The following is a 13,794-nucleotide window of genomic DNA, read 5'->3' on the forward strand; positions in this document are numbered from 1 at the left end:
AAGAAATGGTAACTGCACTTGCAGTTTGATTGTGAAGGAAGGACAGGAGAGCAAGAGGATTTTGTTTCAAGATGGCAAAGACATAATGACTTTAAATGAAGAGGATGTGGATTGTGGGGAGAGGGAGAAGTTGTTGGTAAAGGACGTTTGATTTATAATCAGTAATATATTTCCTGAAGAACAAGAGATAAAGTGGGTCAATTTGAGTCATTGATCTTAACTGAGGATAGAGATCACTCTTCAATTTAATAGTAGAGGAGGACTAATAAGTAGGCATGAATGCAGGAATATTTGTAGATATTATGGTGATAAACTAAGGTAATTTCTCAAATTATGTCATCCGTCTGCTTATTAGGAGGTAATCCTATCTATTGAAAGCAAGGAAAAAGGTGAGGATAGTTGATATTGAAAAGACATAGAGAAGCTTGAAATACTTATGGGGCATGACCACCACCCGTCTGTCCATTTGTCGTATAATGGTGGCTTGTGTGTTGCTATGATGTTGGAAGGTATGCCACTGGTATTTCAAATACCAGGAGGGTCACCCATGGTGGACAGGTTTCTACGGAGCTTCTAGGAAGAAAGGGCTGGCTGTCTACTTCTGAAAATCAGCCAATGAAAACGTTATGGATCACAACAGAACATTGTCTGATATAGTGCTGGTAGATGAGTCCCTTAGGTTGGAAGACACTCAACATACGACTGGGGAAGAGTTGCCTCCTCAAAGTAGAGTCGACCTTGATGACATGATGGAATAAAGGCCTCGGGACCGTCATTTGCTGATATGGCATGTGAAAGTTGGGCATTGGAAAAGGAAGATGGAAGAAACTGATGGATTTGAATTGTGGTGTTGGTGAAGAATATTGAATATACTGTGGCCTGCCAGAAGAACGAACAAGTCAGTCTTAGAAGAAAGATAACCAGAATGCTCCTTAGAAGTGAGAATAGGGAAGCTTCAACTTCCTTATTTTGGGCATATCATCAGAAAAGACCAATCTCTAGAAAAGGACATTATGTTTGGTAAAGCAGAGGGTCAGTGAAAACAAGGGAAAGCTTAATGATGTGGATTGACACAAATAGTTACAACAATGGACTCAAAAATACCAGTAATCATGAAGATGCCACAGGACCAGGTAATATTTAGTTCTGTTGTATACGATGTCGCCATGGGTCAGAGTCAACTCAATGGCAACTAACAACAACGTAAACAATGTAAAGTACACCGGTCTTACTGTTGATTTTGAATTGTTATTTGTATGGGAATATTACGTACATTATGTTTTACCACTATGGCAAACTCTATAGATAAATATTAACCGTTTACCACATGATGAAAATGCAGACTTCATTCAGATTTTATTCATGTGTTATGTTAAATGTTCAAATAATCATCTTTTTCAGCTACCAACCAATAGTTGACTACATAGATGCTCAGTTTGAGGCCTATCTCCAAGAAGAACTGAAGATTAAACGTTCTTATTTTCAGTACCATGATTCTCGCATCCATGTATGCCTCTACTTCATTTCACCGACAGGACATTCTTTGAAGTCACTGGATCTATTAACCATGAAGAAGATCGACAGTAAGGTCTGTTTAGTAAATCCATTAACGATTCAAGATTTAATATTGTTTTGAAATAATAATATATCTTGAAGATCTTTTCATACGAGTATCTGTTATTCTTTAATATGTGTATATAATAATTTTTTTTCAGTTCATCTTTAAGGCATTTGATAAATTAGCTTACTTTCCAGAGAAATTTAATTTAAAACTGTATCTGTCTGGAAAATGAGATGTGTGTAAAAAACATTAAGATAAAATTTTAATTCATTTTTTCCTATGATTAAATAATAATTCAGATCATAGTTATTTGCCCATATTTTTGAAATTGAATTCACTCTATGGCATTATTATGTAAAAGGAGACAGTTAAGGTCTAATAGTAATATATTTTATAAAATGTTTTCATTTTAGTAAGAAACCCTATTTTTGAGTTTCTGAATTTCTTAATCAAGACATATATATACACATATACATACATTTATGTGTGCCCATATATACATATATATGTTAACTTGGGATATATCCCTGGGTGGTCCAAATGGTTAACATGCTCGGCTGCTAACCGAAAGGTTGGAGTTTCAAGTCCTCCCAGAGGCATCTTGGAAGAAAGGCCTGGTGATCTACTTCTGAAAAATCAGCCACTGAAAACCCTATGGAGCACAGTTGTACTCTGACACACATGGTATCACCATGAGTTGGAGTCATTTCCATGGCAACTGACTATCCCAAATTAACTCAATTCAGGCTTTTTTTTTTTTTTTTTATTGTTTCTTTCTTTAGAAATGGTTAAAGACTACTCTCTTATACTAAAATAATCCCATTAATGTTTGCCTGGCATCACTGATGGGTGAAACACGAAGCTTTCACAGTCCGGCCTCCTGGTCCTATAGAGAGGATTCAGAGTGCAGGGACATGCAGGCAGCTACTGCTTCCTACACAGAAACAGTCATGGAAAGCGTGATTCCTTCTAGCTAAGCCTTGGGGCATATGTGGATTTCCTGTCCACAGGCTGCTTAATCCCCATGGCGTTAGCAAAATCTTGATGAAATTTATATGAGAATATGTCACTTGATTACATTTTCTAACCATTTTGTCATTTTTTCATAGTTTTGTTTGTATGGAAAGTCATAACTTATTCCGAACCTTATTGCCGTCGAGTCAATTCTGACACATAGCAACCCTATAGGACAGAGTAGAACTGTCCCGTAGGGTTTCGAGGGAGCGGCTGGTGTACTCGAACTGTCAACCTTTTGGTTCACAGCTGAGCTCTTAAATAAACTGCACCACCAGGATTCCTCATAACTTATTAAATGTGTATAAAGACTAGAATGTGCAATTTTGCAATCTTAGCTCTACAGAAGGAGTGTAGTTTTATGTCTCTAAAGGTCACAGGGTTTGCTGTCAGCGGAAGCAGGTTTTAAGTATTTGCATTATTACCATTTAGCTCTCTATGACTTTGGGACAGTTTCTTGAGCTCTCTGGGGTTAAAAGCATGGGTAGTGGTTCAAGCTGTCTGCTTTCAAAACCTGACCCGGCCACTTGCTAGCCCTGTGGCTATGGGCAAATTTTGAAGCCTCGTTTTCTTCCTTTGTACCATTTGTGCAACTCTTCCATGAGACTGAAATTATCTCAAATAAAAAACTAAAAGGTATATCTTGTTTTTAAAAGAGGGTCAGTATGCTCATGAAAGAAACTTTTCTTCGCTCAGCCCTGGGAAGAACATGCCATCTTCAACTTTCTTCAGTTAAAGAGAGGCAAAACGTTCTAAAGTTGTGTTCTCTTTATCAAAGAAGTCCTGCCTTTTGCTATTTTTCAAACTAGAGAGAAACTTTGTAGTTAGTCTCAGATGTCTCCAAATATTTGAAAGATCTTAGATTTTTAGTACAAATTAAAAATCTGCTTCAATTTCTTGATTAATGTACATTCAGTAATCAGGGACACACATACAGACATTTTATTTTATCTGTTTATTTTTTTAATCCATATGCCTTTAGTTTTTAAAATTTATTTTGTTGTTGTTGGGAATATACATAGCAAAAACATACACCAATTCAATGGTTTCTGCAAGTACAGTTCTGTGCTATTGATTACATTCTTTGAATTGTGCATACATTCTCACCCTCCTTTTCTGAGTGTTCCTTCCTCATTAACATAAAATCACTGCCCCCCCCTCAGGTTCCTATCTAATCTTTCGAGTTGCTGTTGTCAATTTGATCCCATACAGATAGTTCTTAACAGAGCATAATGCTTAAGACAGACATTTTTACTAGTTAAGCTAAACTATTGGATGGTTTTAAGAAGATTTCAGGGGATATTTTTGGTTTAAGGTTTAAAGATTATCTCAAGGTACACACAGTTTTATTTTTAATTTTCTTGGCAGCTGTTATCTTCAAGCCATTTTGCAAATATAGGAAATTCCTAATTTTCACAAGGACGCATAAAGTGGTGGGCGTGCTATGTCTGTGTCTGTTCTCTTTTCTCATTTCCCCATGTCTCTTTGTAATAGCTGATTTTTCTTCATCAAATCTGAACATTGGAAGAGTCATTTACATGGAAATTTTCCAGTTCTGACATGTTAATTATTTACTATCATTGGAGAACATCTTTTCCCACCTTTCGCACCAATACAGCCCAAAACATTTATGTTAGGCTTGAATCTACAGTAGCAGTTGTCTGTTATTTACTGTGGAAGCTCTTACCTAAGATATTAACATAAGACAAAATTTTGAACACTTACATTTATAATATTGAAGCCCTGGATTTGCCCAAGGATTTTTTAAATGTACTTTGAAGAATGTAAAACAAAAACAATCTACCACAAACTGATTTTTAGATATTCCCTCCGTATTACAGAACTTGACATTTTGTACCTATGATTTAGTAAGATACTTTCCTTTAACAGTCCTGCTGGCGCAGTGGTTAAGAGCTTGGCTGTTAACTGAAAGGTTGGCGGTTTCAAACCCACCAGCCGCTCTGCAGGAGAAAGATGTGGCAGCCTGCTTCCATAAAGATTAGAGCTTTGGAAACCCTATGGGGCGGGGTTCTGTTCTGTCCTATAGGGTTGCTATGAGTTGGAATCAACTCAACAGCCACGGGTTTGTTTTCCTTTAACAGGAATAAAGCATATTTCGCAATTTTGTGTATTGCTATTTTCTACAAAGTTTCATTTTAAAGATGTTAATGTATGGGGCAAGAGTGATCATATTGTAGAATTAGGGGAAAAGTTATGGACAAAAATTGAACCTCAGACATGCAAGATGGAAATAATTCCTTTTTACAAATGAACATATGTGTTAGCAAGATGCTCTACACACACACACACATACACACACTCACATATTAGATTATGGTAACCAAAAAAAGTTTATGTTCTTTGTGGGGATTCTTTTTCCTTCTTTCTTTTTTTTATTATGCTTTAGATGAAATTTTATAGAGCAAATTAGTTTCCCATTAAACAATTAATACACATTGTTTTGTGACATTGGTTGCCAATCCCGCGATGTGTCAACACTCTCCCCTTATTGACCTTGGGTTCCCCATTTCCGTTTGTCCAGCTTTCCTGTCCCCTCCTGCCTTCTCATCCTTGCCCCTGGGCTGGTGTGCCCATTTGGTCTTGTATACATGGTTAAGCTACGTATATCATTGTTTTATGGGCCTGTCTAATCTTTGACTGAAGGGTGAACCTCAGGAGTGACTTCAGCACTGAGTTAAAAGGGTGTCCAGGGGCCATACTCTCGGGATTTTTCTAGTCTCTGTCAGACCAGTAAGTCTGGTCTTTTTGTGTGAGTTAGAATTTTGTTCTACATTTTTCTCCAGCTCTGTCTGGGACCCTCTATTGTGATCTTCATGGTAAGGGATTGTTGAAAAACACAAGAAAATCTATCTGTAAGGACATTTAAGTAGAGCAAAATCTGTGAATATGGGGCATTGATTAAGTTGGATTTATTGGAGTAAGCTGACATACATGAATGACAGGTAGAAGGACAACTCAATCTGTCCTGCAGTTTTGATGAGAAGCCTCTCACTCTGACTTTTTAGTGCTCGGTTTAGTAAGAAATCAAATTGATAACAAGGGAAATAGACTACTTCACATTACTATTTACATTTGCTAAATTCAGATGTGTTGGAAGTGTAAGAGATTTTGGAAACAAGAGAGAGAAGTCTGAGACTTCTAAATCTGAATTTTGATTAAAAAAATTAATCTTCAAAGAGCACTGATGATTCTGGAGAATAATTTTGTGAGGAAGGCTGTAAAAATGGCAGGGCGGGGGCATCTGACCTCCTCGTCTAACTTCACAAAGGGAAGGAGAGAGAATTACCATCAGCACCAGCCCAAAGCTGATTCCTGTGAAGTGGTGGTCAGATATACCTCCTCTCTCCAACTTTTTTACCAATTCTCACATCAACTGTTCCTCCCAGGGCACTCTCTACTCCTCTGCTGGGTTCGATAATTTGTTGCAATGGCCACGCAGAACTCATAGACAATACTCACAATTATGGGGTTTATTAGGGAAGTAGCAGGTTACAATTTAGGATCAGAAACAACTCAGGATACAGTTCTTCAATCAGGACAGCCTCTTCTTAGTTGTGCCTGCAGTCAGGCCTCCCTTGGCCCCTTGGCCCCTCAACCCCTTGGCCCCTCAGGCCCCTTGAGCTGGCCCAGCCTCTGCCCTGTTTGGGCAAGTGTTACGAAGTTCTTTAGCACCACCAATAAGTGCCCAGAAGCACCCTACTCTGCCAGCAAGCCTCCTGCCTGAAGGCACTCAGCTTTCTTGCCCATGGACCGGGAAGCCCACCCATCTGTCTCTTGCTGGTCTCCTGGTTCTGATGCCTGTGCTGTCGCCATTTCCCTGCTGCTGCTTTTCGCTGTCTGTGGTGTTACACCTCTCTCTCTGTCTCATCTCCTGGGTCTAGGAGGTTCTCGGCATAGGGATCTTGGGTCCAAAGGATGGGCTCCATTTCTAGCTCTCCTTCTTGGTGGTAGTGGGTCATCGCCCCCCCCCCCCACTTCTCTCTACTTTTATCTCTTGTAAGATGAAAGATGTGACTCAAGTAAAGGCTTGTCTTGAATAAGGGTGGTACGGATGGCGACTGGGGTAAGGGTGGTGACTTGAGTCACACCTTCTGGTAAGGTGGTGAATCAAGATACATCCCCCTCAGTCTTGCTTAATTAACATAACAGACAGCTCACTCCCAAATAGGACCATAACCACAGACGTAGAGGCTAGGATTTATTACACATCACAAAATGGAGGATAATCACATCAGATCACAAAATAGAAGATGACTACATCATTACATAACTGCCACATTACATTATTACATAACTGCCAAACCACTGAAAATCATGACCCAGCCAAGTTGACACATAACCTTAACCATCACAGGTTCTATACACCTTATTTGCATTAGCAACAAGCTGTCCAATCCCCTTGGTGGGCCACAAGCCCCTTTTTTTTGCATACTCCCACCCAATCATTGTGTGGGAATCACAAAGACTATGGCTAGAAGGGCTACATTAAGTAATTCACTGCACTGCAAAGGCGTATAAATGAATGACATCCAGTGGTTATTCAGTTACAAAAACTTATTGTTAGAGATTGTGAGGTTTTGACTGCGAAAACTACAGGATTAGCAACAAATCCTCGATGATGAGATTTTGTCTGTTTTCCTTCTTAATAGGTAAATATTGTACCATTGATTGCCAAAGCAGATACCATTTCAAAAAATGATTTACAGAAGTTTAAGAATAATATAATGAATGAATTGGTTGACAATGGCATCCAGCTATACCAGTTCCCAGAAGATGATGAAACTACTGCTCACATGAACTCATCATTGAAGGTAAGTGTCTGCGTGTTCTGTTGAGTAGGCATTCTGTACTACCTGCAGAAATGGAAATACAGTTTATAAGTAACAATGTTATGATAAACAGACTATAAGCAAGGTAATATTATTTTAAAATCCAGTGTGGGAAAATGTTTTATTTTCCTGATTTTGAAAAATGTCTGCTGAGAATCACTTCTTAAACATGTCTTTATTCCTCCCCCCTGTTCTCAAATAAAAGGACACGTTTGTGATCCTTGGATACACTTTAAGTGGGAACATGCTTAATCGCTTTAGAAATGTATATTTTTATTCTTTTACTTTAAATATGGGAGACTTGACAGGCTCCTATGGAAGACATTAGAATCCTAAAATCTTTCAGTCAAGAAGATCTTTCTAGTTAGGGATTTAGGCTTGCTTTCTCTTTCAGTGTCTTAATTGTAACCATAATACTTGTACATACTAAGCATTCAAATGACATTTAAAAATTTTTACCTTTTAATTTTGAGATAATTGCAGACTCGTATTCAATTGTAAAAAATAATACAGAGAGATCCTATGTACTTACCCAGTGTCTCCCTATGGTAACATCTTGCAAAACTATAGTATAATATCATAACCAGGGTATTGACATTGGTACAGTCAAGATACAGAACATTTCTATCACCACAGGATCCTTCATGTTGCCCTTTTATAGCCACATGTACTTTCTACCTCCCTCCTCAGCGCTTCTTAACCTCTGGCAACCACTAATCTGTTCTCCATTTCTTTAATTATGTCATGTCAAGAATGTCATATTAATGGAAACTTTTGGGGTTGGCTTTACTCAGCATAATTCACTGGAGATTTATCGAAGTTGTTATATATGTCAATAGTTCATTTCTTATAATTGCTGAGTAGCATTCCACGGAATAGATATACCAGAGTTTATGTAACTGTTTACTTGTTGAAGGACATCTGGGTTGTTTCTGATTTGAGGCCTGTAAAAATTGTGTGGGGGTGGTGTCTGACCTCCTCTAACTTCACAAGGGGGAAGGAGAATCCAGATCAACAGCCCAAGCCTGATTTCTACGAGGAGAGGTCAGACATGCCTCCTCTCTACGCCATCTTTACCAATTCTGACACCAACCGTCCTTCCCACGGCACTCTGTACTTCTCTGCTGAGTTCAGTAACTCATTGCAATGGTCACACAGAACTCACAGAAAATACTCACGATTATGAGGTTTATTAGGGAAGTAATAGGTTACAATTCAGGTTCAGGAATGCTCAAGATACAGTTCTTCCATCAGGACAGCCTTTTCCCAGCCATACCCACAGGGCCATCTCTCTCTAGCCCCTTGGCCTCTGCCCTGCTCAGGGAAGTGTTACAAAGCTCTTTTAGCTTTGCAGATAAGTGCCCTGAGGCACCCAACTCTGCCAATAAACCTCGACACAAAGGTGCTCAGCCCTAGCTCCATGGATTGGCAAACCTAGCTCCACCAAGTGCCCGGAAGCACCTACTCCTCCAGCAAGCCTCCTGCCTGAAGGCACCCAGCTTTCTTGCTCTGTGGGCCAGGAAGCCCACTGCACCGTCTCCTGCAGGTGTCTCCCGCTGTTCTCTCCTGCTGCCATTTCTCTGCCACTGCTTCTTGCCGTCTTCAATGTTACAGCTCTCTTTCTCTCTCTCTACCTCTCAGTCTTCTGGTTCCAGGAGCTTCTCAGCAACAGGGATCATGGGTTCAAAGGACGAGCTCCACTCCTGCCTCTTCTTTCTTGATGGTTATGATGTTCTCTTCTTCCTGCCTCTGGGATGGCTCTTTTTAAGCCTAACAGGATGGCAAAACTGACCAGTTCCTTCATTAGGGTTCCATAGACCTTACTTGCATGATCCCATGCACACACGGTGCCATGAACTTTATTTGCATTATCAGTAAGCTATCCAATCACCTTGGTGGGCCACAGTTACCTTATTTGTGTAGTCCCACCCAATCACTTGGGTGCGAGTTACAAAACCATGGCGAGAAAGGCCATATAAAAGCTATCCATTGCACTGCAGGGCCATTACAAATAAAGGTGCTATGAACATTCGTGTATAGATTTTTTGTGTATTAAAAATCTTTCCTCTTTGATTTCCCCATGGCAGGGTGCTTTGCTTTAGAGTCTGTTCAGTAGATAGTTTTCAGTTGTGTGCGTGACCTGAGACCAATGCTTAGAGAATCAGTTAGCACATGTTCACTGCCAAGTCTTAACATCTGAGGCAGGACAGAGCTCTCCTTTGAGTAAATTTATGATGGTAGTCTCATCTCCGGGATTTCTTATTTTTAGAGTAAGCCATAGTGGTGTAAGGAAAGGTGATTAATATTATTGTTACTTTCCAGAGACATTTACCCTTTGCTGTGGTAGGGAGCATGGATGAGGTGAAAGTTGGAAAAAGGATGGTCAGAGGCCGTCAGTACCCGTGGGGTGTTTTACAAGGTAAATATGAAGAATGTGAGCAGGCTTGGGAATGATTATGGTAAATATACCATGGATGTCACCTTGTCTTCCCAAAAAAGCATTTTAACTTTAACTCATGCTAAGCTGTAAATAGGGGGCAGTGGTTGTTCCTTGGTAGAATTCTTGCCTTCCATGTGGGAGATTCCTGGCCAATGCACCTCATGCACAGGCACCAGCCCTCTGTTAGTGGAGGCTTGGGTGTTGCTATGATGCTGAACAGATTTCAGTAGAGCTTCCAGACTAAGACGGACTAGGAAGAAAGGCCTGATGATCTACTTCTGAAAATCAGCTAATGAAGACCCTATGGATCAGTACAGCCCAAACCTCAACTAAACAGCAATTTTGTCCGTTGTGTATGGGTCACCATGAGTCAGAGACTGGCTCGATGACAACTAGCAACAACAAAAGCTGCAAATTAACAACTACTAATGAGGAGCACAAATTTTGTTTTCATCTGAGTTGATGCTTACTTTGACTAGGATTCACGCTCACAGGAGTTTGCCAGATGCTTTAGGTCAAAATCCACAGAGGCCAGGTAGAACCTCCTAAAAATTATCTCGCTTTGCATGAACGTTGAACAAACGGGAACTTTGAACAAAACTGGCACATAATTTTTAGTGTTTAAACCCCTTGTTGTTAGCTGCCAATGAATCAACCCCCAACTCATGGCTACCCCATACGCAACAGGATCTATGGGGTTTACATTGGTGCATTTTTCAGAAGTAGATCACCTGGCCTTTCTTCCTAGTCTGTTGTAGTCTGAAAGGTCTGCTGAAACCTGTTTAGCATCAAAGCAACACACAAGACTCCAATGAAAGAGAGGTGGTGGCTGCACTTCGGGTGCATTGGCCAGGTACACATACACTAATTAATACATAATTTACAAAGTATTTTTTAACTGACCACGAGAAAAAAGAATGACCAACTATTTCTAAAACAAAGAAATATGATTTACCTTTAACTAAGTATAATTGAAGGAGCCCTGGTGGTGTAGTGGTTAAAGTGCTCAGCTGCTAACTGAACGGTCATCAGTTCAAACCCACCAGTTGCTCCTTGGGAGAAAGATATGGCAGTCTGCTTCCATAGATATTACAGTCTTGGAAACCCTATGGGGCAGTTCTGCTCTGTCCTACTGGGTTGTTATGAGTTGGAATCGACTTGATCGCAATGGGTTTGGTATTTGGTTGGAAGGGTAATAGACATTTACATTATTGACATTTATTTATCTAGCATTATGATGAGCTGGACTATTGTTACAAGCAATAATTTACTGTTTGGTTCATATACTTGTGATGCTCATTATTGGAGAATGAATTCTCTTTAGCTATACTGATTTCTAAATGGTGTTGTTTAAAAAATTAACGTATTAGAATTTTAAATGTATGAAACATTCTTAAAACTTAACATCATTTTTTAATTTAATATTTTTAACACACTTACTTTATATTATGTACCCCAAAATTAATTTCTCTGAAGTTCTTGAAGGAGAGAGTCTAATCCTACGATATGTTTATTTTTCTTTTTAATTGTACTTTAGATGAAGGTTTACAGAATAAACTAGCTTCTCATTAAATAGTTAGTACACATATTATTTTATGACATTGGTTAACAACCCCATGACATGTCAACACTCTCCCTTCTTGACCTTGAGTTCCCTATTACCAGCTTTCCTGTCCCCTCCTGCCTTCTAAAAACTTAACATCATTTTATGAACCATACTTATATAATTTGGTCACAATATATTGTGCTCCTTCTTCTGGATGTGGCAAACACAGGAGAAGGCCATGTGAATTGACTAATTGATTTTGAATATTGCCTACTGAAGTCTCATAAAGATGGTGCTGTATAAATGGAATTTGAGCATGCACAGTTGTAAAATACTTTATATTCACAGAACTTGCTTTGATGAAATTATATTACATACTTTGTTAACAGTCCATGAAATACCTTGAGGGTAGTTTGTGAAATACTAATGAAAGTAAAAAATACTAATGAGGGGAGCAGAGCCAAGATGGCAGACTAGTCAAACGTACTAAACCATCCCTCTGCAACAAAGACCCAAAAAACCAAGCAGAACAGATACAGATGTCAATCCTGGAACCCCAAACTTTAAATGAGGGGATAAAGTATTAGATCAGAAACCACTGAGAAGAAGAAATTGATTGAAAACAGTGAAAGTAGAGATACAGAGTGGAGGTTCCCTGCCAACCGGCACGACACAGTGTGGTCATCTTGGGATAAAGCCAACAAGCCTGCACGAAGAGCATAGAAAGGCACCTTTACAGAATTCCCAATAGGAGATAGAGGAATGGCGCTGACACACTCAGAGCAAGTAAGATCCCATTTGCTGGCTGCAGCTCAAGGAAGTGCCCAGACACTCTCACACAGTAACCAAAGGAGCACGCTCCTACAACCCCACTCTTCCGGTGAATAGTGACAAGAACCACCCCACCACAGAGCCTTGACTGCCAGGGACTACAGTACAAGCCTCCCTACTTCTCCCCCATCTATCCCCTCTCCTCTGCCCCCACTGGTCCACAGCCTAGCAGAACTGGCTCTGTACCACCCCTTCCCCACTGGCTCTGCCTGCTGCACCAAAGCCAAGTGGAACCAGCCCCACGCCACCCACTACCTGCTGGCTCTGTCCTGCTGCACCACAGATGAATGACCTGCCTCCAAGCCCCTCCCCCCATCAGACCCACCCCACTGTGCCATAACTGAGCAACCATCCCTGCCCATCTGGACAAGGTGGTGATAGTTATCATGCCTACAGATGACAAACAACAAAGCATGCCCAGCCAACCCGCCCAGACATATCAAAACAAAACAAAAAAACAGGACAAAACAAAGTTACAATCAGTGAATAAAGAAAATAATACCTGAATGTTTCAGAGACAGCAGACAATATCAAAACATATAAAAAAGCAGGACATGATGGCTCCAGCAAGTGACCAAAATAAAACATTAAATGATCTTCCAGTAGAAGAAGAGGCACTGGAACTACCTGATAGGGAATTCAAAAGTCTAATATTCAGGGCTCACCAGGAGATTAGGAAAGAGATCAAGGAAAATACAGGCAAAACTAAGGAAAAAATAGACAAAAAAAAATGGAAAATGCAGACAAAACCAACAAAAACATAGTCATGGTCAACGAAAACACAGACAAAACAATAGAAAAATTGAGGAAAATAATACAAGAACAAAACATCAAAATAAATAAGCAATTAGAAATCATACAGAAACAGCAATTAGAAATCCAAAAGATAAACAACAAGATTTCAGAAATGGACAACACAATAGAAGGTTTTAGGAGCAAATTTGAAACAATGGAAGACAGAATCAGCTAAATTGAAGACAAATCCATTGACGCCACTTTGAGGAAAAACTGGACAAAAGAATGAAGAACACCTAAGAGTTATGTGGGATGCAATCAAGAGCAAAAGTGTGTGCATGATTAGAGTTCCAGAACAGAGGGAGAAAGTGGAAAACACAGAGAGGATTGTTGAAGATTTGTTGGGAGAAAACTTACCTGATATCATGAAAGACAAAAAGCAAAAAGCTCAAAAGAAAGTCACCAAGACATATCATAATCACATTTGCCAAAATCAAAGACAAAGAAAGAATCCTGAGGGCAACCCTAGAAAAATGAAAAGTGACTTGCAAAGTGGAAACAATAAGATTAAGCTCTGATTACTCAGCAGAAACTATGCAGACAAAAAGGCAGTGGGATGACACATATAAAACCTTGAAAGAAAAAAATTGCCAACCAAGGATAATATATCCTGCAAAACTCTCTCTCAAATATGATGGTGGTAAAATAAGAGCCGTCACACGAATAGACATATGCACACCCATGTTCATGGCAGCATTGTTCACAATAGCAAAAAGATGGAAACAACCTAGATGCCCATCAACAGATGAATGGATAA

The 13,794-nt window shown here is 39.6% G+C and overlaps 1 protein-coding gene across 1 annotated transcript in view; it reads left to right on the plus strand.

The window, feature by feature from the left end:
* The first annotated feature begins 7,239 nt into the window (after positions 1–7,239).
* LOC101345900 (septin-14) overlaps positions 7,240–13,794 on the plus strand; it is a 19,191-nt gene continuing 12,636 nt past the window's right edge. The window contains exons 1-2 of the mRNA XM_023735256.1: positions 7,240–7,407; positions 9,748–9,844. Of these exons, the coding sequence (XP_023591024.1) occupies positions 7,321–7,407; positions 9,748–9,844 (184 nt within the window). The 5' untranslated portion in view covers positions 7,240–7,320. The remainder of the gene's footprint in view (positions 7,408–9,747; positions 9,845–13,794) is intronic.

The sequence above is a fragment of the Trichechus manatus genome, unplaced genomic scaffold, assembly GCF_000243295.1.
Source record: "Trichechus manatus latirostris isolate Lorelei unplaced genomic scaffold, TriManLat1.0 scaffold00077, whole genome shotgun sequence".
Lineage (NCBI taxonomy): Eukaryota > Metazoa > Chordata > Mammalia > Sirenia > Trichechidae > Trichechus > Trichechus manatus.